The 26,959-nt window shown below is 50.6% G+C and overlaps 6 protein-coding genes across 6 annotated transcripts; 2 read left to right on the top strand and 4 right to left on the bottom strand.

Annotated features, from left to right (window-relative positions):
• Positions 1 to 5,184: 5,184 nt before the first annotated feature.
• BDV14DRAFT_175832 (uncharacterized protein) lies at positions 5,185 to 10,887 on the bottom strand. The gene is made up of 4 exons (XM_073769146.1): positions 9,969 to 10,887; positions 6,964 to 9,900; positions 6,672 to 6,901; positions 5,185 to 6,619 (listed from the first exon to the last, which is right to left on the bottom strand). The coding sequence occupies exons 1-4, from the start codon at positions 10,422 to 10,424 to the stop codon at positions 5,764 to 5,766; spliced, it is 4,479 nt and encodes a 1,492-aa protein (XP_073626896.1). The 5' UTR covers positions 10,425 to 10,887; the 3' UTR covers positions 5,185 to 5,763.
• A 2,515-nt stretch (positions 10,888 to 13,402) lies between these two features.
• On the top strand, positions 13,403 to 15,730 carry BDV14DRAFT_201415 (uncharacterized protein; the record flags this gene model as incomplete). The annotated part of the gene is made up of 7 exons (XM_073773752.1): positions 13,403 to 14,273; positions 14,327 to 14,428; positions 14,478 to 14,530; positions 14,584 to 14,713; positions 14,767 to 14,845; positions 14,895 to 15,048; positions 15,098 to 15,730. The coding sequence occupies 7 exons, from the start codon at positions 13,403 to 13,405 to the stop codon at positions 15,728 to 15,730; spliced, it is 2,022 nt and encodes a 673-aa protein (XP_073626895.1).
• Positions 15,731 to 16,028: 298 nt separating this feature from the next.
• On the bottom strand, positions 16,029 to 17,418 carry BDV14DRAFT_81733 (H(+)-transporting V1 sector ATPase subunit E). The gene is made up of 3 exons (XM_073777596.1): positions 17,329 to 17,418; positions 16,532 to 17,225; positions 16,029 to 16,478 (listed from the first exon to the last, which is right to left on the bottom strand). Exons 2-3 carry the CDS (start codon positions 17,077 to 17,079, stop codon positions 16,328 to 16,330), a joined length of 699 nt encoding a protein of 232 aa, XP_073626894.1. The 5' UTR covers positions 17,080 to 17,225; positions 17,329 to 17,418; the 3' UTR covers positions 16,029 to 16,327.
• A 99-nt stretch (positions 17,419 to 17,517) lies between these two features.
• Positions 17,518 to 19,802, top strand: BDV14DRAFT_175816 (DUF803 domain protein). Its single transcript, XM_073769145.1, has 4 exons — positions 17,518 to 17,739; positions 17,807 to 17,944; positions 17,998 to 18,090; positions 18,144 to 19,802. The coding sequence occupies exons 1-4, from the start codon at positions 17,698 to 17,700 to the stop codon at positions 19,734 to 19,736; spliced, it is 1,866 nt and encodes a 621-aa protein (XP_073626893.1). The 5' UTR covers positions 17,518 to 17,697; the 3' UTR covers positions 19,737 to 19,802.
• A 1,020-nt stretch (positions 19,803 to 20,822) lies between these two features.
• On the bottom strand, positions 20,823 to 21,718 carry BDV14DRAFT_201412 (uncharacterized protein; the record flags this gene model as incomplete). Its single annotated transcript, XM_073773751.1, has 3 exons — positions 20,823 to 21,110; positions 21,180 to 21,314; positions 21,473 to 21,718. 3 exons carry the CDS (start codon positions 21,716 to 21,718, stop codon positions 20,823 to 20,825), a joined length of 669 nt encoding a protein of 222 aa, XP_073626892.1.
• Positions 21,719 to 23,779: 2,061 nt separating this feature from the next.
• On the bottom strand, positions 23,780 to 26,414 carry gfsA (glycosyltransferase family 31 protein). Its single transcript, XM_073769144.1, has one exon. The coding sequence runs from the start codon at positions 25,954 to 25,956 to the stop codon at positions 24,337 to 24,339; it is 1,620 nt and encodes a 539-aa protein (XP_073626891.1). The 5' UTR covers positions 25,957 to 26,414; the 3' UTR covers positions 23,780 to 24,336.
• Positions 26,415 to 26,959: the final 545 nt, after the last annotated feature.

The raw sequence follows: 26,959 nt of genomic DNA, 5'->3' as shown, positions 1-26,959 counted from the left end.
TCTTGCTGGATTCGTCGGCGATTGAGATCAGCATCACGGGCAGCGGTATGGTTCTTGTCTCTAGCGTTGTCAATATGCAGACTCAACTCTGACCTCTTCTTCTTTAGCAGGTCGAACTCCCGCTGCAGCTCGTGAGTGACAGGAAGGCCTTGAGCTTTGCATTGGTCCATCCTCGATCGCGTCTCCTTGAACGCGATGTCTGCGGCCTTGTGCTCCATGTAGATTTTCTGCAAATCGACTTCGCCTGATTCCTTACCAGACTTTTGGCTCAGTCTGGCATTGACCAATTCGTCAAGCGTGACATCAAGAACGTTGGTGTTGATGGCGTCCGTCCTTCCGAGACGAATAACTGATAGTTTCTCGTTGCGGCCATGGATTGTCTTGACGCCTTCCTTGAAACGCATAACCAATTCATCGACCGCAGCGTTACTGGGAGCACACACCAGAAGCTTCTTCGAGGTTGCTTTTGGGGCAGTCCGTGCATTGCCTCCAGTTGGGCGTGCTATCGTGACCCCCTTGTCCCCAAGCGAGTTGGTCAAAAGAGCGCCTACCAGAGCAACAATGGTTTTCGTCTTTCCGGATCCCGGAGGTCCTTGAATCAGAGTGAAAGCATCGTTGTCAATAGCAGATTTGATTGCCTTGGCCTGGGCAGGATTGACATTGTAGTTTTCCGCAAGAGGCTTGAGGCTGGCATCCGAGTAATTGAGGATCGGCGAAGGTTTAGCTCGGACAATCTCGTCGCAGAGGTCGTAGTATTGCAGAGCCATGAGAGCACCAAATTCACGCTCTAAAGGCGTTAACGAAGTTATCTTTGCTCCCCAAAGTGTTGCGCCGGGACCTAGTGAGTTGATGAAAGGATTGCCAGGGTTTACCCTGTAGGAGATCTCGACATTGCCCTTCTTTCTGTTGATATTGGCGACCCTTGCAAGGCAGTGAGGTGCTGACGAATTCGTTGCAGGGTTGCTCGCTTTGGAAAGCAAGACGAGGTCTGCTTCACCAATACCCAGATCCTTGACTTCGGTTCCGGACATCATCGTGCTCACTTCGACGAATGAGTCCACCGACAAACGCGTTGCGACCTTGATCTCAAAGGCTCTGAAGGAACCTTCTTCCTTTGAGGATTGGAAGCCTTGCCAAGCTTCAAGAATCAAAAGCGGCTCAAACGTCCGTTGATACTCGATGGGATCCCGAAAAGCGTTGGAAACAAGAGTATAATCGGTGCGTCCTGAGTTGGGAGGTAGATCGCCGCTGGCAAAGAAGTCCCAGGCAAGTATCGTACGGTGTAAACCAGAGAGGTCTGGAGCAAGTCGGGCACGCATATCTTTCGCGGAACGCATCTGCTTGATCTTCTTTACAGGTCCCTGTATCTTCAAAGACGACTTCTTGCTCTCCTCGTAGGCCTTGACGGCATCTGGCTTCGTGCTCTTGGGGCCGAATAGCTCCCTGTCAAGCTCATCTTCGCTTTCTGATTCTGACTCGGAACCAGAAGACACCATCATGCTATCGGCAGGCGAATGGACCTTACCTTTGACTCCAAGGCCAGTAATGGCGGAACCTTGCATGGCAGTCTGCTCGGCGACACCACTTGGAGCACTTCTCTTTAGTCGCGCCAACTCTGCCAAATCACGCTTCTTTTTGGCTTCTCTTTCCTTCTCACGCTTCTCACGGAAGGATTGGACGGCCAGGTTCGATTTCAGCGGAGCCACAGGCGCAGACGGTATAGTTTTAGCAGTAACGGGAAGCGTTCTTGAAGGCTTTTCTGCCCTCCTCTTCGCGTCGATTGCCGCAAGCCGTTCTTTGTTTAATTCAACAGACCGGGACAGCTGCAGCAGAACGCTGTCTGATACGTCGCTTTCGTCAAACTCGTCTGTTGCCCTTGAAGGGCTCGGTGAAGCTGAGGACGCATCGGTGGGTTTGGCAAATGCCGTGATCATGCTCTGCTTCTTCAGACTGGCAGTTGAGGCAGTAACCACAGGTTTCTTGTAGTAGGCCTCCAGGGCTCTTACAAGTTCCGCCTTTTCTCTGGGGGTGATGATGGTTTTGACAGTGTTGTTGACTGCAACTCCTTCAATGAAGCTCAAAGCATCCTCCTTCAGCGTTGTGACGCTGAGCTCGCCGAGTCGACGAAGAATCTTGGACACAAGCCCAACCAATGTCGTCGCAAGGTATTCGTCCTTGAGTCGAAGCCACTTAGCCATTCCACTCATCGTTGCCGTTGGCGGTTTAAGGAGATTTTCGCGCGCTGCAGCTTCCTGAGTAGGGTCCGCGTCAATAACGGTACTCAAGAAGACACCATATTGGCTAAACAAGAGATCGGCGAACTGAATGCTGTCTCGGCAGAATTCTAACATCACGGCTTTGTCGTTACCGCGACGATGCCACTCTTCCGTTTCGTAGAAGATGGTCGTCAAAGCTTGCCAGAGATATTCCCAGAGCTTCTGCAGAGAAAGGGTCTCTTTGCGGTCAGCAAGCTTGCGAGTTCTAAGCATACCAGTTTGACTGTCGCAGAGAATATCAACAATGTCTGTACCAGTGTGAATCATTCGCGGTGCTGAAGCAAATGTCTTCATGTTTGAGATTCGCCGGAATGACCAGCTAAGTCCGTACATTGTCGTGGTGAAGAAGGACTGCAGTAGATGGGAGATCGCATCCCTTCGGGCAGACTGTCCGCTAACGTTCTTGATGAGGTCGATAGCAGCCTGGTAGGTATTTTGATCAGCCGCAAAAAGAGTGGATACAAGCGCACTGCCAGTATCCTGGCTCTTGAAAAGCTCGTCAAGATGCTCCGGTTTGAAGTCAGCTAGTCTTTCAATAATTTGGCATGAGATGTGCGTAAGATGGCCGTAAATGGTGTTGAAATGTGTTTTCTCTGGCTTTGTCCCATCCTTCGATGAGAATTTCTCAAGACCAACCAGAGGTAAGATACCTAGTAGAGCAGACGTCGAAAGAGCCAGATCATCTTCATGAAGGTTGATAATGACCGCATCCCAGATAGCGGACGAATATGTGCTCACACCATGCTGGAGAGAGCCGTGCTTGAGAATAACCTCGTAATCACTTTTCAAGGACTGACATTCAAGAGCCAAGGTATTGCGAATGACATCCATGCAAAGGTTCTTGATTCCGCGCTGTTTTCCCTGCTCCACGGCGAATTGTGGAGGTTTCAAGATGGTGTTTATGTATTCGCTCACGACTCCCAGGGTCTCGGATAGTACAATCCGTGCTACAGATTCTCGTGATGATTCATGGTCTGTAAAGCTGCGAAGAGTATGGAGCAGACTGACTAAACCAACATTGAAGCAGTGATATCGAGCCAGATTCGGAAAGCGCGGATTCTGCAGCCGATCTATAAGTTGATAAACAAGCGACCTGCAAGCTGTAGGTTGGTGAGGTCCTTTCAAAGACGACATGAACGGATTGACCCATGATAACATATCCTTCATGGCAGACTTCTCGTATGGCTCGCCTTCGGTAGCTTGTTCAAGGAATGCTTCGAGCTGAGGGTTGTAGAAGACAACCTCAACAATAGCTTGTGGCGATATTGTTTGCATTGCATCCCAGAAATCCCCGGGCGCCTTTTCCAAGAAGATCTGCACGGTGCCGAGGGTGAAACGTAATCCAGGGGACTGAATGGCAAGATGCTCGACAGAAAGGCGGCATGGGTCGATATCGAGAGCTCGTAGATTATGAGTGATTTGCTCCTTGTCCAGTCTTTTTGCAATGAGCTGCATGCCACGCCAAAGTCGTTGCACTACGGGCAATTGCACCGGTTGCTGAGATGCTGCCTTTAAGGCACTCATCAACCCTTCCTTGATCGCCCAGTCGAATTCTGTCGTTGTTGGGGGTCGCTGATATCGCATCCAGGAATGAATAGCCCAGAAACTGCGACTTTGGTTTGAATCGAAGAGGAAATGGGTGACTGCAGGAATATAATCGGAGACTTTGAGTGTGCGTTTCGTCTGAATCAGCCTGAATGGCTCGTCGAAGTGTTCCGTCAGCAAGCTGTCGCTGCGCAGCATAGCATCACAACTCAGAGTTTCGAAGATAGACAAGAGCGACGCCCTGTCCAGAACATTTAGCCCAATCTGCTCCGGCGGCACCGCTTTCAACTGTGCTGTAGCGTTGGTCAAATTCCTGGTTATCCGTTTGATGTCCCATTCGTCGAGCATGCGAGAGAACTTTTCAATATCCTCATCGTCGTAATTCTCTTTGAGCTGCTCCATAAGCCAGATCTTGCCGATGTAGTACTCCTTGATGCATATATCGCACTTTTCCAGTGTATCGTCTATTTTCTCCCAAATCCACTTCTTCAGCTCCTCTACCTCCTCGTTGTAAGCCAGAATCCGCATGCATGACAAGAAGTCTTCCCTGCGTTCTTTGGCCTCCGCCACCAGCTCGGCAATATTCCTCCCTGACTCATGTTCCTCATTGACATCGTCGTATCGTGCGTGGTCATCATCGTTTTGCCGCGGACATAGGACGTGGAGTTCTTTCGGGAGAGCTTGAAGCTTTCTAGAGGGAGAATATTCGTCAGTATCAAGACATCAACTGATAAATCAGAATATTATTCGCATCGTCCGATTCTTACGCGATAGTTTTCATGAACTCCATAGCCACCTGCTTTTCAACCTGGAGTGATGTGATCCACTGGCAAGCGAACAGTCGCACCGCATTCCTCCGGCAGGAAGATGTGGTAGAAAAGCGCGGGCAGTTTTAAGAATTGACTATAGCTCAAATCAATCACATCCAGATCCTTGGTTTACTGAATGAGCTTAAATAATCATGATAGTTTTCAAGTCTCAGCACATGAAGGTGTTGCGGAAGACGCTATGAAGTTCCAGAATACGCCACCATATAGAAATGGCGAGGGATGATCGAATGATGGAGTCCTTGACGTTCTCTGAGCTGTGAATAGTTACCGCTGAAGTGAGCCGAGAACTGTTCAGTTCTCAGGTTTGAATGATGAGAGAAGAAAATAATCGCAAGCAATGGAGCCCGTTTACAGTTGGATGCGCAATGGAAGGCGGTGAGCCACGCCAAAAGCCACTTTACGCGCTCACGCGCCTTGCACTATTTTTTATGAAGTACGTTGACGTGCAGTGAAGGTACTACATCTCAGTACACCCTCTATCCGCCTTCATTGAACCAAGTCTACGCGAAAAATGATAAACTACCGTGTCTTAGATGGATTATCGACAATTGACTGTCTGTGTAAGATTCGGCAAGATGTCTACCGCTCGTAAACAACGTTTTCACACGCTTCCAAGCCAGAAGACTGCAACAAGGCTCGCCATCGGAACTATTTATAAGAAAGAATTAAGGGTAAGCAGCAAAACAAGAGCTCAAGACAGATGCGCTTGCATAAAAGCTTTTGTACAGTAAAAAGAAAAGTCAAAGAGAAGGTCAAGCAAGGCTGTGTGCCGCGGACGAATAAAAGAGCAGGGTAGAATGAAAGAGGGCTGTAGAAGAGCTTTGGTGTCAGGAATAATAGGCATAAGAAAGAGTAAAGTTGCACCCAACCACCCAGAATGTGTATACCGAACGCCTTCTATCGGGGAATCGACAAATGGTGCGACATGCAGAGCCGCTAGAGCAAGAAAAAAAAAAAGCGAGAAGACTACTCGTCAAACAAAGATAAGGAACAGATCAAGATGCAGTGGTAAGAAACCGACATGGAGCCGTCAAAGACATGATGGTGGTATATGCAGAAGTCAATATTTGGTTCAGGCGTGGTATAATAAGAGAGTCGCTTCGAGCCTTAGGTCATGAGCCCTTGAGAGGGCTATGGGGGCTTTGCGGCCGATGGGCACCGGTCGTTAGGGATGATTCAACTCGCGTTAAGTTGTGGGCGGAGGAGAACCCGTCGGCTGCCTCAAACGAGTGTCGGGTTCGCTCGGCTGAGGATCGCACGTAGTCGACTGCCTGTGGGTGGGGATTCCGGGTTGTGTCAATACTAGAAGCATAGGTGGTTCCGTTACTACCATTCTGGCCGCGCGGATTATGCGTTCGAACCGTCGGGGCAACGGATTCGGCATAAATCTGCTGATCATCTGAGAAAGGATTTTGCCTCGTACCAGAATCGACCGGCTTCCCCAGGTCAGAAGAGGCCGCAGAATCATTCGCGGGGCTTACTGCCTTTGGTACAACCTCTTCTTGATCTTCCAGGTATTTGTATTTTCCTTGGGTGATCTGTTCACGGATAATGTCCACATCGAGCGGGAAGAAGACCTTCTGTACAGACTTCACCATGAATCGTGGGAGGAGACATATCGTGACTGTCACAAGCAGGAGCACCCAGAAATCAAGTGTTCCGTAGGTTTGAGCAGCAGCCCCGTAGAATTGGGCTGACGCCTGCACAGAGGAGTACACTCCCGTCCAGAAAAAGATGAGCAGGCAACTAATCGCGTTGATCAGCACTGTCAACCAATCCCATCTGTAGGTGTTCATGAGGATATAGGTATTGCTGGCAATGACGGCACATGAGGCAACGAGAATACCCATTCGGTTCCGATCGCTGACATCTTTTCCGCTGGGGTGGACGAAATTGCCTGGCTCATACAGAAGGTATGGTATGTAGAAGCAAATGACGGACTGATAAAAGCCGTCAAGCATGTGTAACCTATATGAATTAGTTGAATGATTGGAACCGAGAAAAGGGGATGAACACTAACCAGAACTTCGTTTGAGACCACTCCAGTCTCTCAATACCCCTCATGTACAGCTGAGGAATAGCGAGCGATACTTTATCATCCACATCCTGATCGAAGATACCCATCAAGATTACAGGCAACGAAGTGAACGCAAGGTTGACCAAAATGATGTAGGTGTAGTCAAACAGGTAAGAGCCATCAAAGTCATTGTATATCGAATACCAGAAAAGCGCGAAAGTCCAAACCAAGTTCTTGAATAAATGTCAGTTTGAGGTTCTCCTTGAGAATTCACGCAGGCAGGAATACTTCTCACCTTGTAGAAGAAGTTGGCTGTTGTTTCACCAAGACGTCGGTACGAGTAGCGTCCATGGACAAGGATGAGTCGTTGTAAGAAACGGAACTGTCCGATAGCATAATCTGCGGACATTGCGGCCTGTCTACCCTCTTCGCCGATGATTCCAACGCCAACATCAGCGGCCTGAATCATGGCGACATCATTGGCTCCATCACCGATCGAAAGCGCCATGATGTTTAGACCCTCCTTGACAAGCCTGACAACGGCGGCTTTCTGCGCGGGGCTGACTCGGCAACACAGAACAGACTTGCATTGTTTGCAGAGGAGGAGGAATCTTTGCTTCATCTCATCATCGAGCATTAGCTTAAGGGTATCGCCATCGATCACGACAGCATGGGTGGCTTCTGGCGGAGTGTGGTCGGATCGTGCAGCAATGAGCTCTTCATCGGAGCCCGTAAGCCCGAATTTCTGGAGATGGTTGTCCAATTGCTGCGACGCTTGTTGCCGTTGATCTCCGGAAATGTTGAACACAATCAGTTCCATCTCATTAGTCAGAAGGTTGCATGAGAATCCAATGTTGATGGCAGTCTCAACCTTGTCACCAGTAAGAACCCAGAGCTTGATACCTGCCCTTGCCAAGAGAGAGATCGTATCAGGCACTCCATCCTGCAGCTTATCCTCAATGGCAGTGCCTCCAATGAGCATAAGATCCTGTTCAATGGCACTCGCAACGTTTTCAAGCTTTTCCTCACGCTCTGTCAAGGCTGCCGCAGCGATGTCGTGTTCCTTGCTCCATGCTCGGTATTCGTCTTCAGAAAGCTGCCGTTCTGCAACACAGAGAGTTCTTAACCCTTCACGGGCGAAGATCTCCAAGTGGTTGGCTGTGTCTTTTCGAAGCTTCTGTTGCTTTCCAGGGGCCAAACGCGAGTAGATGATACTATCTGCACCCTTGCAGAACAGCCTTATGCTGCGATCGGGCATGCGAACAATTGCACTCATCCGTTTCCTAGTCGAGTTGAACTCCAGGGTGTTAAGAACGGTATACGTCTGCTCCTCGCCCATGACATTCAAAATGAGGTCATCGTTCGACCTTCCAAGCAGTGTAAATCCGCAATCACGCGCCGTGCCGACCAAAGCCGCCTCGTCCGGCGACTGCGCCTTGAACTCGATCTGTGGGGGGTCGCCAGGAGTATGTTCAGTGATTACCGAATGGCACAGTGCAAGAGCGAGCATAAATTCCTGCGTGGCTGCTTTTTGGGCATCGCCGTTTCGGCCACCCATATCTGCGACATAGTCCGATGAGACGAAAGTCAAACTTTCGTCACGCAGGTATGGATTATCATGCATGTCTCGAAGCATCCCAATCATCCGGACGGTATCTCTAGCTATCTTCTCACGGGCACGTGCAGCCTCAGCGTCGGCGTCTCCTCCTTCACGCCGCACCAGGCCGACTTGAGCCTCAGTGAAAGCTTCACCATACGAGACACCATTTACTGTACACTTTTTGAAGTCCATGACATTTTGAGTCAAGGTGCCAGTTTTGTCGGAGAAGATGTACTCGATTTGTCCCACATCATCGGAAATGTTCCATGTCTTCGGTATGCAGGCGATGCCGAGCTTCTCGTAGTACATAAAGACGTCGCTGTGGATGAAGATGGCTTGGACTGTGCGAACGATTTCGAGCGAGATGTAGAGGGAAATTGGCACCAAGTTTTGAAACAAAATGAGGGCGACCCAGAAAGTGATGATACCGGTAACAGCGGGTGTACTACCATAAGCCTGTTCGAAGTACTCGAGAGACCTGTCAGTCTCTGACCATGCCACGCCGTTGACGATGGCGGAAACCAAACACATGATGAATAAGATGACGAAGTTGTAGATAACGTTCCAGTTGAGATCCTTGGCGAGCTGGGGCCGCTTGCTAGGCGTCTCGCCAGAGTTGAGCATGATCTTGGTTTCAAAACCAGTAAACACAACAACACCGAGAATCCACTCAGTGTTACGAAGGGAGCAGCCACGTAGGAGCAGGTTGTTAATGGTAACTGGTTCTACCATCTCCTTGCGAGAAGAATCGGGGTAATTAGGGTCACGTTGGTCCCAGCGCACAGCACCATTGTAAGCGTAAAGGTTGGGGTGAGGGGCTTCGCTCTCGATGATGAACTCCGACCTTTCGCAATCGCGCGCATGCCGGACTTTTCGACCACAGTGAAGGGCATGTCGAACTTTCAAGTTGGTTTCGCCGTCAAGACTCTTCGTTTCCACATAGCAAGCACCATCTGGGTCGGATGTTGATAGGACAACAATATCCGCAGGAATGGGGTCGCCATTGTACAGCCGAACAAAGTCACCGACCTGTAGGCTTTTCCAGAATTCACGCTTAAACCGAGCGGCGCCAACTATTTGCTTGGACATGTCGACCACGCTGCCAATCTTCTTTGAAGCTCCCACCGAAGCCTCTGATAGCGCCATACTGTTGCGAGCCGCTTTGTCCGGGTGGAGATATTGGCTCGATTCTGGATTTGCGAGCGGCCAGTCCGAGCGAGCATCGGGTACGGGCGAAGAAACAGGAGTCATTTCCATTGCTTCGTCTTGTCCACTCTGTGAGTCGACAGATGCTCTTGGGGAGGTGTTGGTCACGAAGGATGCGCGACGCTCAGTGAAAGTCGCGTCGTTATTTTGCTGGTTTTTCTGAAACATGGCTCTGATCTTCCGATATGTCCAGATGGTCCCTCGAGTACAGGACTTCTTAAAGCGCCGCCATAGAGAAACATTATCGTCGGTAGAATTGACGTTGTCCCATTCGACCAAACGGTGCACGGGGGAATTGTTCAGCTCGGTATCGAGTACCGTCCGGCGCCAGTCTTCGATGCCATCTTTGATGGCCGTAATGACGATGATGACAATAAGGGGTACAGTGTTAAGGGCAGGGTTGTCGACACCGAAGATCGAGAAGAACTAATCAGAATACCGCGTTAGCGCTGCGTAAGCTTCATGCTTGATCAGACAAGGGGCGCAAAGCTTACACCGAGGATAATAATGAAGAGGAAGTATATGTTGGCGATGTTTTGGAATTGGAACCACAAATTCTTGGGGACGAAGGTAATAGGCGTATACTTTGCCGTCCGGACCTTGTTGCGGGGATAATTCGCTATAGGGTGGCCATCCTCGTCCCTTTCCGACTCAGGGAGCGGAATGTTGACATAAACCTTTCTGTTTTCTCCGCCGGAGGGTTCGGTCGAGGGTGGCTCTGTCGTTGTCGTTGAATTGGCCGCGTTCGATCTTCGTTTCTCATCTCTCATTTCCTGGCGCTTGTGGAAACGATCCATGATCGAAACGCGTTTCCGCATACCTCCGGCATTGGTAGCTCGATGAGTCGCCCATCGCTGACGGTTTGTCGGCGTCGATATGTTACTGTCCGCATGGCCAAGGGGAGGTGGCGGAGGATCCATCCCATTAGGATCAAAGTTGACTGAAGCCATCCTGGAATGTTTCTTGCTCGTATAGGGTAGGGCCGCGCAACTCAGTCGTACGAAATATCAGGGAGCATCCGCTCCTATGATGCCGACCCGACAGCGCAGCCAGTCTCCCAACGTACTCGAACTCTAAACGCGCGGCCGATAATATTTGAGGAGAATGCAGTTTATTATAAATACAGTCCGTAAGCGGGTGGTCGAACAATGTCAGGAGGCGATCAGGGAGGAGGTCGAGACGATACGGAGACGTTCGGTAGTAGGCACAACACAGGGAAATGGCGGCTCGAGGGGGAAAAGGATGAACGAACGAAAGAAATCAAACACCATGAGCCATGAAAGTGCTAAATGAAAGTTAAGTAGAAGTCAAGGGTATCGTGAGGAACATGCCTCATGCAGATGGAGGAGCTGGAGGGGAGAGGGAAAGATTGAGAGTGAGCAAGAGCCGTTAAGGACAGCATTTCTGGAGCGCTGGGACTGGCGCAGGCTGACACGGGATGGGAGAGCCTGTTACAGCGCATTACCCAGTTGCCCAGCCAGATTCTTGGTCAGCACGCCTGATTACCAACACGTTACCGACATAAATTGTACAACTGCTTATCCTTCGCAGGGCTGGTTAATCTCCTAAGACTAGTCTCTATGAGCCCTGTCGGTGATTCCTTCTGCTCATTGCAGTGGCCTACAGGGTACAATTATGAATCCACTTCATTCATTGCAAGTCTCACAGTGATTGATTGCTCAAATCTCACTAGTTGTACGCGTGCAGTTATACTTCAGGTCATAGCTGACTGAGGGACATCCACCCACTTCCGGTAATTTTTGCTGTATTAGATTGTACCATGAATACGACAGGCTGGCTCTCCCACGAGGGCCTTCACGTCCAGCCTCATCCAAGCCGGCATGACAGCTTACGGCACCAAAATGCAAATTCCTCGAGAAAATGTGGCGACAGCCCTGCGACGCAATGCCGGTTACGCGCATTATGGCATTGGAACCAAAGTTCGGCACAAATGAGGCGACAGCCCTGGATGTCAATCCAGAAATTATTCAGCAGCATGGACGGCAGTGCACCCGATCTGCTGAGTGAGGTATGCCGGTCGGAAATTCGGCGCTCCTCGAATTGGCTGCTCGAGTCTCGGACGAACCATAGATTGAAGACTATCATCATCGAATCGTTATTAAGCCGTCAACTACTACCTAATTACTACTGTGCTCGGCCACCTATCGAGATCGCCGTGTCTACGCCTGTTGTTAAGGCACCGTTTTGATATCAGTCGTCTTTACTCCGTATATTTAGAGGTCTTCAGCTTGAAACCCACTAAACCTCGTCCAGAATACTAGTCGCAATTCACAGTGCTTTTTTGATGGTGACGCGAAACACTCCACCTATAGCAGGGGTCGGTTCGATCACACAGTCTGAACGTTTCCAGGTCTCGCCTGGGCACATACGAACTACTACACAAATGTTATCAAGCGTTGATGCCTGGCCAGCAACTTAGCAAGAAAGACCCCAAGCATACGAAACATACAGACTAATACGAGGCACTCAAAAGGGGGTTTCACTCTGACACTATCTCGATGTTTAGTAGTCCGCTTCTGCGCCTATACTCTTTCGAGCGCGCTGTTTGACTCCTTATGGAACCCTTGGCTTTATCATGATTCACGTTTCCGCCGTCCCCGACTCCCCGGGACTCCGGGTCTCCGAGCAAACCCCTTTCCCTTGGTTCTGGTGCTCCTTCTCGAATCTTTTGGACTCTGCATTTCGCGTCTGCCCGCTTGGGCCAGCTTTCCTGATCCCGTCTAAATAATTGTGGACCCCTTCAACGCGTACACCAGCACATCGTGATTTTAGTTCATTTACTCTTGGATCTAAGCTTGTCATTCCAGAACCGTTTCGATTTTCTGACATCGCAGATTTTGCACTGCCAAACACTGCCTCTTCTAGACAGGGCAATCCAATGGCCATGCACACCTTCTAGTTTACCAGAGTCTAGGTGATCGATTCCAGTACAAGCCACGCCAACTGTAAGACTTTCTGGTTGGAGCCGACTCCTTTGTTCACGTCAAGATCGTGAGGTTTGAGCTGATGCACCATCGAAAAGGATGGAGCAATGAGAAGCTGCCACTGAACCTTGAAGTCTGGTGGAGATTGAAATCGCACAAAGTAAGGAGTGATCGACCTAAGAGGGGCCGGCGGTAAAGTTCCCGCCGTTGTTCGGGCAGTAGAACATGATACGTACGATTCTTCACTATTCATCGACCACTTGGGGGCCTTTCTGCTGTCGATCCTACAGCCCACTGGGAAGCTTCGAGATGCTTTGGCCTTTGACAGCTCACCTTCAAAATGAGAACTTCGACAGTGGCTGAGTGGACTCAACGAGAGTCAACTCTCCGATTATGGCAATCTTGTTACCTAGATGTAACTGTAAGAGTCTACGAGGTATCACACCCCGCCCCCACTAAACTATATATTTAGCACTGCAAGATGACGAGGTGGTCGATTCCCCCCGCTTGGGAAACTTGCAGTTACGTAGAGAGTCCAGAGACCTATCAGGGTAATCATAGATCTCACCAGCGAGTGGTAACACTACGGGTCCTCTAAAAAGCAGATGACCATATCTCGAGGATCTTGCTTGGTGGTCTTGAGATCGAACTGCGTAAATTGTATCTGGTAGTTATCGGCCGCCGCGGGATTCGGCTGATTCGCAAACTTATTGCCTAAGCGAGGACATGAAACAACGCGCTTGAGCTTGAGATTCTATATTCAAACCATATTCTCTTTATACATATTTATCGCAAATGTCCGTAGTTTTTATTGACTATTGAGGCTTACTTTGTAATTACAGTGGAAAAGACGTCCATTAATGTAGGCAATCTAAGTCATGTGACCTCGCGATCCGCTACGCGCGTGGGACGTGGAGGTCGAACAAAAAGTCCGAGTTCAAGCCCAAGCGTGTCAACTGCGATTTTACTACCACATTCTCGGCATGGCTTCATCGCGAAAGCTCACAAGTTGGTTCAAGAAGCCTGATTTCGCCGTGGCAGCTGAAGATAGCCGGCCTGAGCCTCCGACAGAAGACCCCGCGCTACCGCAGTCTTCCCCCCTCGCTGATCTCTCTCAGATTCTACCTTCAGATATCTCAACAGATATCTCAACACCGGATACGCCTGAAGGACCGTCGTCGCAGCTGAATCGATCATTAACACGCGCTGCCGCAGAACCAGTCGAAACTCAACCGGCGCCGAATCTGAGCTTCCAGAGTACCGGAACAGGAGCATCGTTCAGCTCGTCTCAGCGGACCATCAAGAATGGGAAGGAAGTTGTTATCAGCTCCGATGGCGAGGAGTCTGACTCGACGGGGTCTATCGAGGATGCGGATGAACTTTTGGCGAAATTCCTGACGCCGTCGAAGCCAGCCCCGACACAGTCAGAACCAAGCTCTCGTGATGAAGGATACTCGACACTACGCACAGGAAAGATACCGAAGCCCAGGGCCAAGCCGTCTGCGCCAAAAATGTACAAGAACTCTTTGAACAGTCTTGTTACGCAAGCGAAATCCGATACCGAGACTGAAGCTGGCGCCGCAAGGTTGAAGGCCTCCCTTGAAGCTGAATCTGCTCGCAAGAATGCTCCGCTCAAATCGAGTAATCTACAAGAGAGTGTGCTTGCATCTGCAATTGACGATGGCAATGATAATAGTGTGGGCATGCAGCGTCTACTTGATGCTGTGCGGCGAACTGAAGCGTTTGACGTGCCGAAGACATGGTCTTTTTTTGATCTCCAAACACCACTACCGCCTGCGCCGGACTTTCCTCGCGAGTGCGTCTGTCCTGGGACGTATTTGGCTACCTTACGGGGTCAGTGCTTGATCATATAGAGTCAGTTTTGTTGTATAACTGATCATCCCTAGAACCCGATTCTAGAGAGCGAGCTTTTCACTCCGGGATCATTGATTTTGCCCTACCAAGGGGACTCTTGCCTGACGAGTTGATCAAATGGATCTTCCATGCCAGTGAGTCGCCACCTATCGTCCAAGCTGCTCCATTTCTGATGAAGCATAGTACCTTCGGAACCTCGCGAAGGTCTGCGACATGCTTACAGCAGGTCTTTGAAGGTATGTCACCCGTTCTCACCAGTTAGTGTTTTTCACGAACTAACGGCCTTCAGCGCATCCCAGCAGCACGTATAAAAGCACTCATACACCCGGAAGACATTGATACCCTGTTCTGGCAGCTTAGCGCGAGGCCTGAGGCCTTAACTCTAACCGGTGTCATTGAGCCAGATGCGCAGCCCGAGAGTAGGTTAAACAAGGCCCTTCATCTGAGCCTACATGACTAACGACGTGAGCAGGCGCAGCCCCCGAGTCACGGCCCCAACACCACACAGCCTTGCTATCAGTTCTAGATGTCTTTCGTGATCCCGCGAACCTGTTAGTCGATGCTGCCTGCTATAGAAGGTCCTCACTAACCCTCAATCAGTTTTGCAGACGATACCAGGGATAGAATCCTAAGCATAATTCTCCGTCTCACACTCGATGTCTCTTTAACCCGCAACCCTACCCTTTGTTCAGCGATAGATAGGACAATCACCTCCGTCCTAGATGCAGTAACTGACGAAGCTGCTGACCAACTGGTATGCCCTATTCATGCTTCTGCGACCGAATACTACTAATCGCAACAAGGCAAACAACATCTGCAACCTCGCCCATGCAACCCTCAAAGACGCAGAACTACAGAGCCGCCTCTTGGAACATATCATCCCCGTAAACGATTGGATCGCGACACTACGACGCCGCCTCGCATATATCTTCCTAACAAACGACCCACTAGTCGACCCCAGCTCCGAAGACAGACAATCCGAAGTTTACCGAATAATCGACCACCTCAAAAGTCAACGGTACAATGTCAAACGCTACAAGAGAAAAGACCAGCCCGAGTACGACTACGGCGAGCTCAGGGCGCTCACGACGTTCCTAGACATCATCATCGATTCAGGCTGGTCAGAGACGAAGTTCCCCAACCGCGACGCAGAAAACGAGTTTAATAATGCTATTGACCTGCTTGCTGAGCGGGTTAAGAAGATATTTTCTGCTATCGAGGATTCTGGTGCGTCGCACCTTAGTCGCACGGTGGCGAAAGAGGCGCTGGATTCTCTGCACTACCGTATCGTTTATACGGCGAGGACAAAGCCACGGCCGAAGAAGAGCTTCTTCGAGCCATATGAGCGCGAAGAGAAGAACAGCAAGATTGTCAATTATTTTGAGAGCAAGAAGGATAAGCAGGTTGTTATCCGGAGCGATAAGCCTGAATCTTGAGATGGTAAGGCCGCAACTCGTGTGCTTTGCACCGTCTTCCAAGAAACACTAGTCGCAAGGCTCCAGTATGTGCCTGCTACCGCAATCCTAAATACAGACTACGGGCATCCCATTGCTGAGTGAGATATGTCTTGCTGGGAGCGACTGGCATTGGGGCCCCCACATCAAGCAGGCCGTCGCTGTCACATCCATTGTTCGAACCATCTACCTCCGAGAGTTGTATCTTTGGATGTGACTTCGGCGGCTACAGACGGCTTTACCATTGCGGACTCGATTCCAGACTGATGTCATCATCTCCCGGTCTGGAATCATTATCATCGTTTCATTTGAGCCATTTTAGCACAATAATATCATAGTTAAGATACCCGTGAGAGTTATATGATAGCAAGCAAACAGATGAGCATTCAGATACAATACCAACAAAATCAGCGTAGAGCCTACATGCCGCACGCAAAACCACCATTCATACAACGTATGCTATATTGCTGAGAAGACATAACGTAGATGGAAATTCACACTGTAGATACAAAGCTGAAAGTCATAAAAGACACGCTGGATTCGAATTCAGAACGACGACATATAATATGTATGAGTGCTCTAGTCGTGGAAGCGCCGGTTAGTGTTCTTGCCGAAGAGTGTCTCCCTCACGACGGGGAGGGCGTCGATCTCAAGCAGTCGTAGGCGCTCCTCGAAGGTGTTGTTGATTTCGATCTTGCCGTTTCCACCGATGATGACGACACCGCCAGCGCTGGGGGAGAGAGTGTTAGTATATGGGTTTATCAGGAGATAGGTGACACTCACTTGTCGTTTGGCAGCGACTCCTCTTCGTCCAAGCTAACCTTGACATCCTTACCAACCGCCTTCTTGAATTCCTTCTCCGCCTCGCCAAAGGCCTTCTTCACAGCATCCTTGTCCTTGTTTCTCGCGCGAACGACAACGGTAGGCTCGTTAAGAGCGTAGAGACCCTCCAAGATCAGGTTCTTAAGCACATCCTGGTACTTCTTGGCGTCCTTGGAGGCGATACCGGAGATCTGGCCACGGGCCTTCTGGAACAGCTCGTCGAGGAGCTCCTGGCGGGAGGAAAGGACACGGAGACGGGTGCGGTTGGCGAGGGTAGAGCGGGTGATCTGCTGCGACATGGCGGCTTGCTTGAACTTCTTCTCGTACTGGGTGTCGATCGCGGCGGTTTCCTGGCGGACGAGCTTGGACTTCTCGATGGCAAACTCCTCGTCGGCCTTCAGCTGGATCTCGCGACCTTTCTCGAGAGCTTCCTGCCGGATGAAGGCAGTCATCTTGCGGAGTTCACCCGCCACCTGATCGTTGGAGCTGTATGAGCTTGGAGGTTCCATTGTCTAGCTTGACGGGGGTTGGGCGTACCTGGTCGTCGGAGAGAGCATGCTGCGACATCTTGCCTGATGTGATAGACTGTTTCTGGATCTAGGAATGAGGGTATAGAGGGATAGGGAATGTAAGGTGGGCGCGGGATGAGCTCGATCTGGGAGAGGTTGGACAAAGAGGTCAGCGTTCAGTTCCGCAGCACAAGCCAGAGGAGCAGGTGGTGAGGTCAGAAGAGAATCGGCATGGAGGGGTATAGTTACCTAGACCAGAAAGAATGTAGACCTTGCAGAGCTTGTGCGAGGGGAAGCAGCAGTAGTGGGTATGATGGAGAGAGGTCGGCGAGCAGTTGCGGACGGAGGGTTAAGGTTAGTCTCATGTTCGGCTGACTTGGCGGGTTCGTCCTCCAGACTTCCCGCCCGCATCCATGAGATCACTCTCCCTCTGCATCCCCTGCTTCTTGCGCTCGTTCTACTCTCTTTCTACTCTCTTTCTCACACTTCAAAAGCTCCAACTTACTCCAAATATGGCTGTTTATACTCGCAATAGCTTTGTTTGCGCTGTCTAATGTCCTGCGGTGTCCGAGTCTAGCTCCTCCCCACACTGCCACCCATGCATGAGGATACCCCGTGATGGGCAATCTCGGTGACCTGTCGCCCCAGGGGAGTGTCGCGGTACGTTCATTTTCTAAACACCATGAATCCAAAATTATCGCAGTGACTGATGCGTATTTGCTGTTAGATTGGGGTTCTGGTCGGATTGATTTCGACCAGTCTACAAGCGATCGGACTTACTCTCCAGCGCAAGTCGCATATCCTCGAAGATGAAAAACACCCGTACGAATTGCGAAGACCACCGTATAAGCGACGGAGATGGCAGGTACGTCGAGGAAATATGATCTACGATAACAACATGGTGCTGATCTGCTGCAGTTGGGAATGCTGATGTTTGTTGTCTCAAACATCGTCGGAAGTACAATCCAGATCACGACACTTCCGCTCCCTGTACTCTCGACGCTTCAAGCAGTCAGTCCACCCAACCCTCTACCTGCTGGATCTAGCTAAATCTCTCCAAATAGTCCGGCCTCGTCTTCAATACTATTTTCGCTACACTGATACTTGGAGAAGCGTTCACTCGATACTCCCTTATCGGTACTCTTTTGGTATGCGCGGGCGCAGTGCTGATAGCGGTATTTGGTGCAATTGGAGAGCCGGCGCATACACTTGACCAGCTTCTCAAATTGCTTCATGGACGAGGCTTCATCATTTGGGTAGCCGCAACAGTGGTACTGTCATTAGTGATTTTCGCCGGTTCGAAACTCCTCAAGGTCGTCACCTCCTCCCGTTCGAAACTCCCGGCGTTACGAAGTTCATACACACCCCGTCTAAACATGACCCATGCTCGCGTGCGGCTCATACGTGGGTTATGCTACGGACTCATTAGCGGCATCCTCTCTGCACATTCGCTACTTCTCGCTAAATCGGCCGTTGAGCTTCTAGTTCGGACAATCGTTGATCGCCATAACCAGTTCAATCGTTGGCAATCATGGGTGATCTTGCTCTCCATGATTGGGCTTGCTCTTTTACAGCTCTACTACCTGCATCGAGGTCTGAAGCTCTGTAGCACCAGCATCCTCTACCCGTTCGTCTTTTGCATCTACAACATAATCGCCATCCTAGACGGCTTAATATACTTCCGCCAGATGTCTCAACTCTCCAGGCTCCATGCCGGACTGATCGCATTAGGAACAATTGTGCTACTAGCAGGCGTTCTTTGTCTCTCGTGGCGATTAGAAGACGTTGACAGCCACTCAGGCGCCGCAGGATCATCCCAAGCCGCCATCGCACCCGGAATGGCTGCCATTGAAGAGGCCGCAGAAGCCCCCATCAGGCGTGATCTAGAAGACGAAGAACAGATCGGAGAAAGAGAACCCTTACTTCACCCCTCAAACCTTTCCCGCCAGAGGGCGCCTAGCCTCCCTCTATACTCAACCGTGTCCAAGCGCACGTCCTCCACCAATATGGACCCAGCCTCCATCTGGGCCGAACTAGACGATTCAGACGTCGAGACAGGCCCAGGCCCTGGCAATGGCAATGGCGCTCGATCATCCCTCTTAACCCGCTTCTCCGTCGACCCTATCAACAACCGTCCACGCAGCAAGAGCAGCGCTCTCCGCGTCTCCTCCGGAACAGGCTGGAACCCACGTCGACTCTACGAAGGCAGCCACAGCCACAAGCCACACCGAACGTCATTATCAGGCTCCGGCTCCGAAAGCCGTCTCCTGCTTCCCAAACGCAGAACGGTCGCGGGACATAGTCATAGTCATAGTCGGAGCCTCGGCTACGGCACGACGTCTGACTCAACTTATACCCAGCCCGTCCCATCAGATTCAGATCTTAACACTCAGGAATCAGGCCCGCAAGGTGGAAGTGGAAGTGGGAGTGGAAGCGGAACTATACAAGGCCGTCTCCTCGCGGGCTCGAGGAACGCCCTTGGCGCTTGGAGGTCAGGGATGCAGTACCTAGCTCGCTTGACGGGGACAGGATCGAGCTCTAGTCAGGAAAGAAGCAGACGGAGTCAGCGCGACCAAGAGCGTGAACCGCTTGACCCTGAAGCAAACCCTGTTGGGCGGTCTGAGCAATTCGGGTCATCGACCCATATACGTACCTAATCCAGGTTCTTTTTTCAGTCTTATTATGAATAGGAAGAGATATCCATGTACAATACAGTACCAGCAATTTATGATATAGTGTTCTCTTTGTGCTTCGTCGTATCTTTCTGGTTACTTATACCCCGTCTATTCGAGTTCAACGAAGCGTTTACCCCGCGCTGACTTCTGCAGTTAATTAGAGAATCATATACTTCTCCATAAGCTGTATGTAAGAATACTCAAGGAAAGTCCAATTTTCTCCATACCATACATGACGTGATTATCATATCGGACACAGACACAGAGCCCTATCTCTCTCCAAATGTGTCTCCTGCTTCCTGCGCTGATTGATTGATATTCATCACTTGCCCGCAAGCCAGTATGTGATCAAGTCAAGTTGAGACAGACAATCAACTTGGGAGAAGGGCATCAGTCATCGCAAAGGGGAAATCGATAAAATATGAGAGAGAAAACAGGAAGGGTAGCAGCTTAGGGAAGATAAGAGGCACGATAAACCGCAAATTATTGAATCAGACAGACAACCACGTTCGCCGGCAAGTAACTGAAGATTGATGATAGAAATGGGAAAAGGCACCAGAAACACCGCTTCTTCCCCCTCGTCTAGGAAATGACTATGAAGTGATGGACAGCAAGATCATATAAAAATGTCGAAATGGAGGTCAAGATTGCTCAAAGCCTGCATCGACCAATCACCAATCCGGACGCTCATGTTTCTTTCTCTACTTTTCTTTTCTGGATTTTTTTAATTCATTTTCTTGAGGGACAGAGAGGGGGGAGGAGGCGATGTCATTAAGCAACATAGATAGCGGAGGGAATGAGATATTGCCGCCACCGAGAACGATAATCGGCGCCCTGCAACATTCGGGACCAGGCAGTCCAGCATATACAAGGGTTATGAGAGAGAGATTCTTGTCTTGCGTAGGTCAATGGTATACAACGAAGACGGAATAGGGTGGAACAATCGTTTTTGAACGAATCGCTGGGTATCACAAGAAAGCCGAGAGAGCTGCAGTGGTGCAAGCAAAGCCAGGAGGACTGTAAAACAGTGATCCAAACTTCTCTCTGAGCGGCTGTACGTGCGCCAATCTAGGCGGTGGGTTGATGCTGTGTCGGCATGCGGTTTCCGACGGGCATTCCGGGGTACTGGCCACCAGCCTGTTGTTGTTGCTGTTGCTGCTGGAGGTTTTGGTAGTAGGCCATTTGCTGCTGTTGCTCATTGGTCATGTAGGCCGGGTGCATACCGCCCGGTCGCGGGACGTTCGACTGTTGGGCGTTGACATTGTTGTGGCTGACGTCTTCAGGTGCCTCAGTTGGGACCTCGGGGACATCGACACCGTTCTCATTGGTAGTGGGATCGGGAGCGTTGAGGCAGGCCTAAGGGTCCCGGTGCGTTAGTGTCGCGCGAAGCAACGGGCGCATACAGTCGCGACAGATAATACTCACCTGGATGAGGTTTTTTCCCTCGGGTTTCGTCACCAATGGCTGCAGCTTGGGAGTTGTGAAAGTGTAGACGAGACCGGTCTCGGACACGACTAGGAGAAGTACTTGGGTTCCCGTGAGGACGGAGAGCTCGTATGCCTGTGACGCGACCGCGACAAATTGTCAGTGGGCGTTGAACATGTATTCGGTCTCAAAATATAGGCGACGAGGTAAATCAGGAAAATAAAGTCGTGATGATTTAGATAAACAATGCATGTCGGTGCTGGGGTACGAGGTCGGGACGCGGAGGTACGCACCTTCTTCATGATACCCGCCTTCCGCTTGGAGAAGGTAATGTGGCGACGCGACTTATCCTGGATGAACTTGATCTCAATCTTTCTGCGCTCGCGACCGGGCTTGTCATCATCGTCGTCGTCGTCCTCAGCGCTCATGCGAGAGCGCTTGGTACCGCGGTTGTCGGGGGCGCCGTTACCGGCGGCCTGCTGCAGGTCGTCCTGAGTGGGCGAAGGGTTCTCCTCACCAACGGCAGTGATGTCGGCCATGATGGAAATAAAGGGAGGGGGCGACGAGAGGAATTGCTTTAGACAAGTGGCCAAAGAAGAAAAGTAAGGAACTGGGGGACTTGAAGTCGAATGCCCAAAGAGGAATGATGCTTTTGAGGGGAAGGGAAGATGACCAAATCGAGTAACGCGTTTGGCTTCGCAGGGTTTGGGTTCAGGACGAGAAGGAAGAGAGGGAGACGGCGAGGAGCTGGGAAGTTGTTCGAAGAAGGCAAAGTGTCGGTGCAGAGAGGAAGGCGGTGCGTCACGTGTCGTATCACCTCTTACCGTACAGTACGCCCCACCTGCACTGACCTGGACCTCCAACTCCCCAACTCCCTCCTTCTCTTTTGTCAGTTCACATTCACTTGAATTTTTAGATCACATTACACAGCTTCCTACATTTCTCCTATTCCCACTAATTCAACTGCTCTACAACCCATCACCACCTGTGGGAGTGACCACAGTCAAGGGACCTCTGGAATGCATCGGACTAAGTTTGTCCAGACCATCGTGCGGAGACAAAAGCCCCTTGGCAACACGCATCATTGGACCAGCGGCGTGAGTGAGGCACTGGGGCGATGATTTGCCAGTCACCGCTCCCCACACATACCGCGTAATATTACCGATACAGCACCCTCGTCCTACGAGTCCATGCAAGCCCAGGTCCAGCTCCATCCCGCCTGTCGCTCCAGCTGTCCAAGACTCACGATCTGAGTCTCCAGTCTCAGATTACGGAGTACCAAGGAGGACCAACCTCTAGTCTACTCCAAGCAGGGCTACAGAGCCACAGACACCCAAGCAGAGTACGCTCGTCGCTCACCGAGTCACCGCCAACCAGCCCACCACGATCAATGATCAGAGCCAGCATGTAAACTGTGGAGTCCAGCATACCAACCTCCTCGACTCGACGACTCGGAATCATGCGTCTCTACTTTAGTCTCATCCACGAACAGAGGTGGTCAGTGGATACAAACCAAAGGAATGCAGGACAACGCATCTTATTCACAACGGCTGGTTGCTTGAACGCCGAACAAAAATAACACCTTGCTTGCCATTTGACCAGCCTGGGCTCCATATGTCCGCAGGCTCTAGGGTCTCGCACTGCGCAGAGCTTGCTAACGACAGCCACCCCAAGTTCCGGAGTACGCCGTCATATATACCAAAGTACTACAGGGTTGAACAAAAGCACTCACTTCTGTATTCTCGAAAAGACTATGACGAGAATCAGCCACTACTGCCGCCATGAAAGAACCCTGAACAACCCCCCAAACTATAGGATATAGACAATGACAGTCCAATAGTCCAGCCAATAATTCAGCCAATAATTCAGCCACGCCCATACAATATCCGCCAATAAAGCCCGGTCCAGGTCCTTAAGCAGCCCTGCATACTTTGTCCAATGGAACCGGTACCGCACGAGCATGTATCATTAAGCAGAGGCTCGTGCAAAGTTAAGTTCGAAATCGACATTGAGTCTCGACCGTTTTCTATCATGGTTGAAGCTTATTCCTGCCCTTCAGTTTCGGTCTGGGCCAGTGCCCCGTAAAACAAGCAAGGTGGCATTCATTGAAGAGCTCCAATGTACGGAGTAGCGCTTGTGGCATTCTGGCTTCTTCAGAGAGAGTAGGGTAGCATAGCGTCGCGTAGCCTGCGCAGACGCGGTATATCTCGTCTTGGCCTATAAAGTACCAAGAAACTCTTGAGCGTAGCTTAGCCGTCTCGACTCCTCATCCTCAGGCAACAGTGCAGTCACCATTCTGCGCTATAAGAAGAATTGTGCCGCCCATTGCCTCTTCTAAACAACGGGATAATGCGAAGTATACCCGATCGAAACAGGATAGACACAACTACTGCCTCAAGATTCAAGAATCTATACTCTAATCTCCATAATCTGCCTCGGCCGCGCCCGCACTCTCAACACGGATGTCAGCCTAATCGTCTGGTCAGTGGCCATCTCACTCGCCAGCCTTCAACATGAAACATGGGGCTGAAACATGCAACGCTACAAAACCGTCAAGGAAGATGAGGTGCTAAGATGAAGGATGGAAAGGTTTTTGTTAAGTACAGTTGTCATATTAGCTATAATAGTTTGATGGTGATAATGATAACAATAACGGTGTCGTATCCTAACTGATACAGCACTTGACTAAGAACTCTAGTAGTAGACCTTAACTCATCATATTCTTGGGTAATGACAACGCGCCAAAAGAACCAAGTGGGAAAGCAGAAATTCTATTTTTACATATGCATCGAGGAAAAAAGCAAGGCAATGCGGTTTTCCTCCCCAGAAGTTGTGTAGACGGAAAGAGGCCGCTTGCGGAGTAAATGTTGTTCGAATCAAGAGAATACTTGACTGCGCCATCTCATTTCGCCAACGCCGAGAAAGAGTCGATTGATGATGAAAATGTGCGTGTCCAACTTCAGTAGTGGTTCGAAGGGGGCAGGCACTTGTTTTCCTGCCACTTCGTAGATGTCGTCCGTCTTCATTGGTGCAAATAAAGAAAATTTGTTATAATAAAAAAGAAAGAGGTGCAATGAATGTAAATAATGTGCAAGAAGTGAAGGTCCTCACAGATTTCAAGGACCGGCCTTGATATCGCGCCATAGAGAAAAGGAGCTTAGTGGATGTTGACAGCAAAGTCGCGGACACCAGCACCACCACCACCCTTGGGGCCGAGCCAGACAATCTCAATGACGCTGTGGCCCTCATCTTCCTCACGCACATACCACTGGTGGACGTTGTCGCCGACAACGAACGCCTCGCGCAGGAGCCATCGGTCCTTGATGACACCTTCTTGGTCGCGGGGGCGGAGAGGTCCTAGGCGGGCTTCGTAACCGCGGGGGTCTTCCTCCCATGTCTTTTCGGCGTGGTCGAAATTGATGGCGTCATCGGGTGTGTTCTCATCGTAGGTGTACTTGACAAGCGAGTATCCGTTGGTGAAGACCCAGAAGGTTCGGATAGTCTTTCCGGTGGCGTTGTTGACAATCTCCTCCTGATCAAAGACCCAGCGGCGGAGGACGGATCGGCGACCAGCAGCAGCAGCAGCGGATGTCATCTTGACGACGTCCTTGCTGTACCAACTGTTCCAGTGGTGCAGAGACTCGATCTTGCGACCAGACTCGTAGACACCATCAACTTCGCCCTTCATGTCCATCTGATAGAGAGAAGGCCAAAGAGTCAGAGAAGTCTCGCCGAATCTTTGAATACACTGGCCGAGCTTCTGGTCACCGGGCTGCTCACCCCAGGACTGGCACTCATCGTAATAGTATTCGAGGGTGTCGAGAAGAGGCTTGGAAACGAACACTCCGGCACCGCCGAAAGCAATGTGACCGAAGGTATCGACTTGCCAGCTGGCCTCGGAAAGGGCACCAATGTAGTGCTTTTTGGTAGAGTCAAACAGGTTCAGCTTGTGAGCAAGAGTGGGCAGAGAGAGGAAGAAGGTGTCGTCGTCGATGAAGCTGACCCACTTAGTCTGAGGGCGCTCAGTGCGGATGACTTCGGCGAAAGCTTGAACCAGACCAAAGTAACGGGCAGTGAACTCCAGGGGAGACTTGATCAGTCTCAGATCGAGACCACGGTTGCGGAAGTAAGTCTCCTGCTTGGCAATGTCGTCCTCGGAGTTGGGAACAAGAACAATGATACCAGCCTTGGTGTTACCGTAAGAGTAAAGCAGAGAGGGAAGCAGACGGTCCAGGCGATCCGCAGATGTAGCCAGACCGAACAGAATCTTATCCGTCTCGTCGATATCGTGATCAGCCGCAACGGCCACGTCGATGATCGATGGGCAGGGCATAGCATCTTCCTTGTTGGCCGGAGAGATGACCATGCCACGCTCCAGAACAGTAGTGGGGGGCAGAACAGGGACATTGATGTCCTCGAGAGACTTGAATTCGGTCTTGGGGGGCTGGAAGTTGGGGCGGAAGTAAGCACGGGTGTAGTTCTTGCGGAGAAGCCACTCGTTGAAGGGAAGAGGAGGCTGGATGCTGGGATCCACGTCACATTGCTTGGTGTTTGTGTTCGTGCTCGTGGTTGGCGGCGTAGGTTGGAGCTGGATTTGCGGAGTACCAGATGAAGTAACCTGGTTCACGGGGTGCTTGAACCGGAGGAGCGCTTCGCGATCATAGCGATCGATGCACCAGAAGAAAAGCCCTATCGAGAGGAGAGCGATGAGGGGGAAAATTGTTTTTAAGCGGAAAGTAGGCATCTTGTTCGGCGGATTATAACCGTTCTTCAACATGGAAAAGGGTTCAAATGTCGAGCGGTCAAAAAGTTGTTAATATCCGTTGTGTTGAGCGAGCATCGATCGGGGAAGGAAAGGCTCGAGAAACTGGCTATTGGAACCAGACGAAGAGAGATTTATCCGCGGATTCGAGGATCAAAAGAGTGAATATGGCAATTCGCCAAGTGAGACTGTCAACGAAAGACTGGGTGATTTCGAGGTTTCTTGTGAGGTCACGGATGTTATTCCTGTGAAATCAACAAATCGAGCCGCGCGGGATGGAGCGAATTTCCAGGGGAAGCGGCAGGTAAGGGAGCACTGCTGGACGTACGCCCAGGGCGTTCAGAGGCGTTGATATTAGGGTAGGGTAACGGTACTTGGAAAAGTTGAAGCCTCGAGGGTGTTGAGGAGAGAAGAAAAGAAAGGGGAGGAGGGGGAGCTGGGAAGAAACGAGAGAAGTGGAAAAGGAAAGGCTGATGACAGTGGCAGGAGACGCTGAAAAGGCGATCGCAGCGGGAATTGGACCACGGGGCGGGTAAACTACTCAACTGCCACGGATCTGCAAATTACGCCGCCCTCGTAATTTTACCCTTTCGGCACTCAACAATGTAGATGCAAATCGTCAATCACAGCAGAGATTGCGCAAAGATCAGTCCATATTGGCTGCTTTTAGTGCTATCTCTCTATCTTGATGCATCTTCGCTCTATCCTCAGCCCTCAATGTGCTGCAAGCTGTCTGTCGTCTCTATTCGCAATGCCGATCATGGCCAGAAGAATGTCATCAAGTGGATGCAAGCAGCCCGATTTCAAGGCACAATGGCTCCAGCGAGTCCAGCGACGGGTCCATATAGTGTATTTTGCATTTGGACCCTGCCAAGTTATCATTTGAGTGCTTCGAACTCTGGACGAGGTGATCTTGACCGAAACCCTTCGAGGACAAAGCAATATGTCACTACGGAGTACAGACTATAAGGGCACGCCGATCCAGGTTCAGTGCGGTTGGACCAACCAGGCGGCTGAC

Source organism: Aspergillus stella-maris (genome assembly GCF_047715825.1).
Source record: "Aspergillus stella-maris strain CBS 113639 unplaced genomic scaffold BDV14scaffold_37, whole genome shotgun sequence".
Classification (NCBI taxonomy): domain Eukaryota; kingdom Fungi; phylum Ascomycota; class Eurotiomycetes; order Eurotiales; family Aspergillaceae; genus Aspergillus; species Aspergillus stella-maris.
The sequence above is the reverse complement of the archived record's forward strand: the minus strand, read 5'-3'. Positions and strand labels throughout refer to the sequence as shown.

Excerpts from the sequence above, each read along its gene's own strand:
- BDV14DRAFT_175832 (XM_073769146.1), bottom strand. The coding sequence starts at position 10,424 with ATGGCTTCAGTCAACTTTGATCCTAATGGGATGGATCCTCCGCCACCT. Across the intron at positions 9,901-9,968 it reads TCTTCATTATTATCCTCGGT|TTCTTCTCGATCTTCGGTGT; the intron begins GTAAGCTTTGCG and ends TATTCTGATTAG. Across the intron at positions 6,620-6,671 it reads TGGTCTCAAACGAAGTTCTG|GTTACACATGCTTGACGGCT; the intron begins GTTAGTGTTCAT and ends TAATTCATATAG.
- BDV14DRAFT_81733 (XM_073777596.1), bottom strand. The coding sequence starts at position 17,079 with ATGGAACCTCCAAGCTCATACAGCTCCAACGATCAGGTGGCGGGTGAA. Across the intron at positions 16,479-16,531 it reads GAGTCGCTGCCAAACGACAA|CGCTGGCGGTGTCGTCATCA; the intron begins GTGAGTGTCACC and ends TCTCTCCCCCAG.
- BDV14DRAFT_175816 (XM_073769145.1), top strand. The coding sequence starts at position 17,698 with ATGGGCAATCTCGGTGACCTGTCGCCCCAGGGGAGTGTCGCG. Across the intron at positions 17,945-17,997 it reads ATAAGCGACGGAGATGGCAG|TTGGGAATGCTGATGTTTGT; the intron begins GTACGTCGAGGA and ends GATCTGCTGCAG. Across the intron at positions 18,091-18,143 it reads TACTCTCGACGCTTCAAGCA|TCCGGCCTCGTCTTCAATAC; the intron begins GTCAGTCCACCC and ends CTCTCCAAATAG.
- gfsA (XM_073769144.1), bottom strand. The coding sequence starts at position 25,956 with ATGTTGAAGAACGGTTATAATCCGCCGAACAAGATGCCTACTTTCCGC.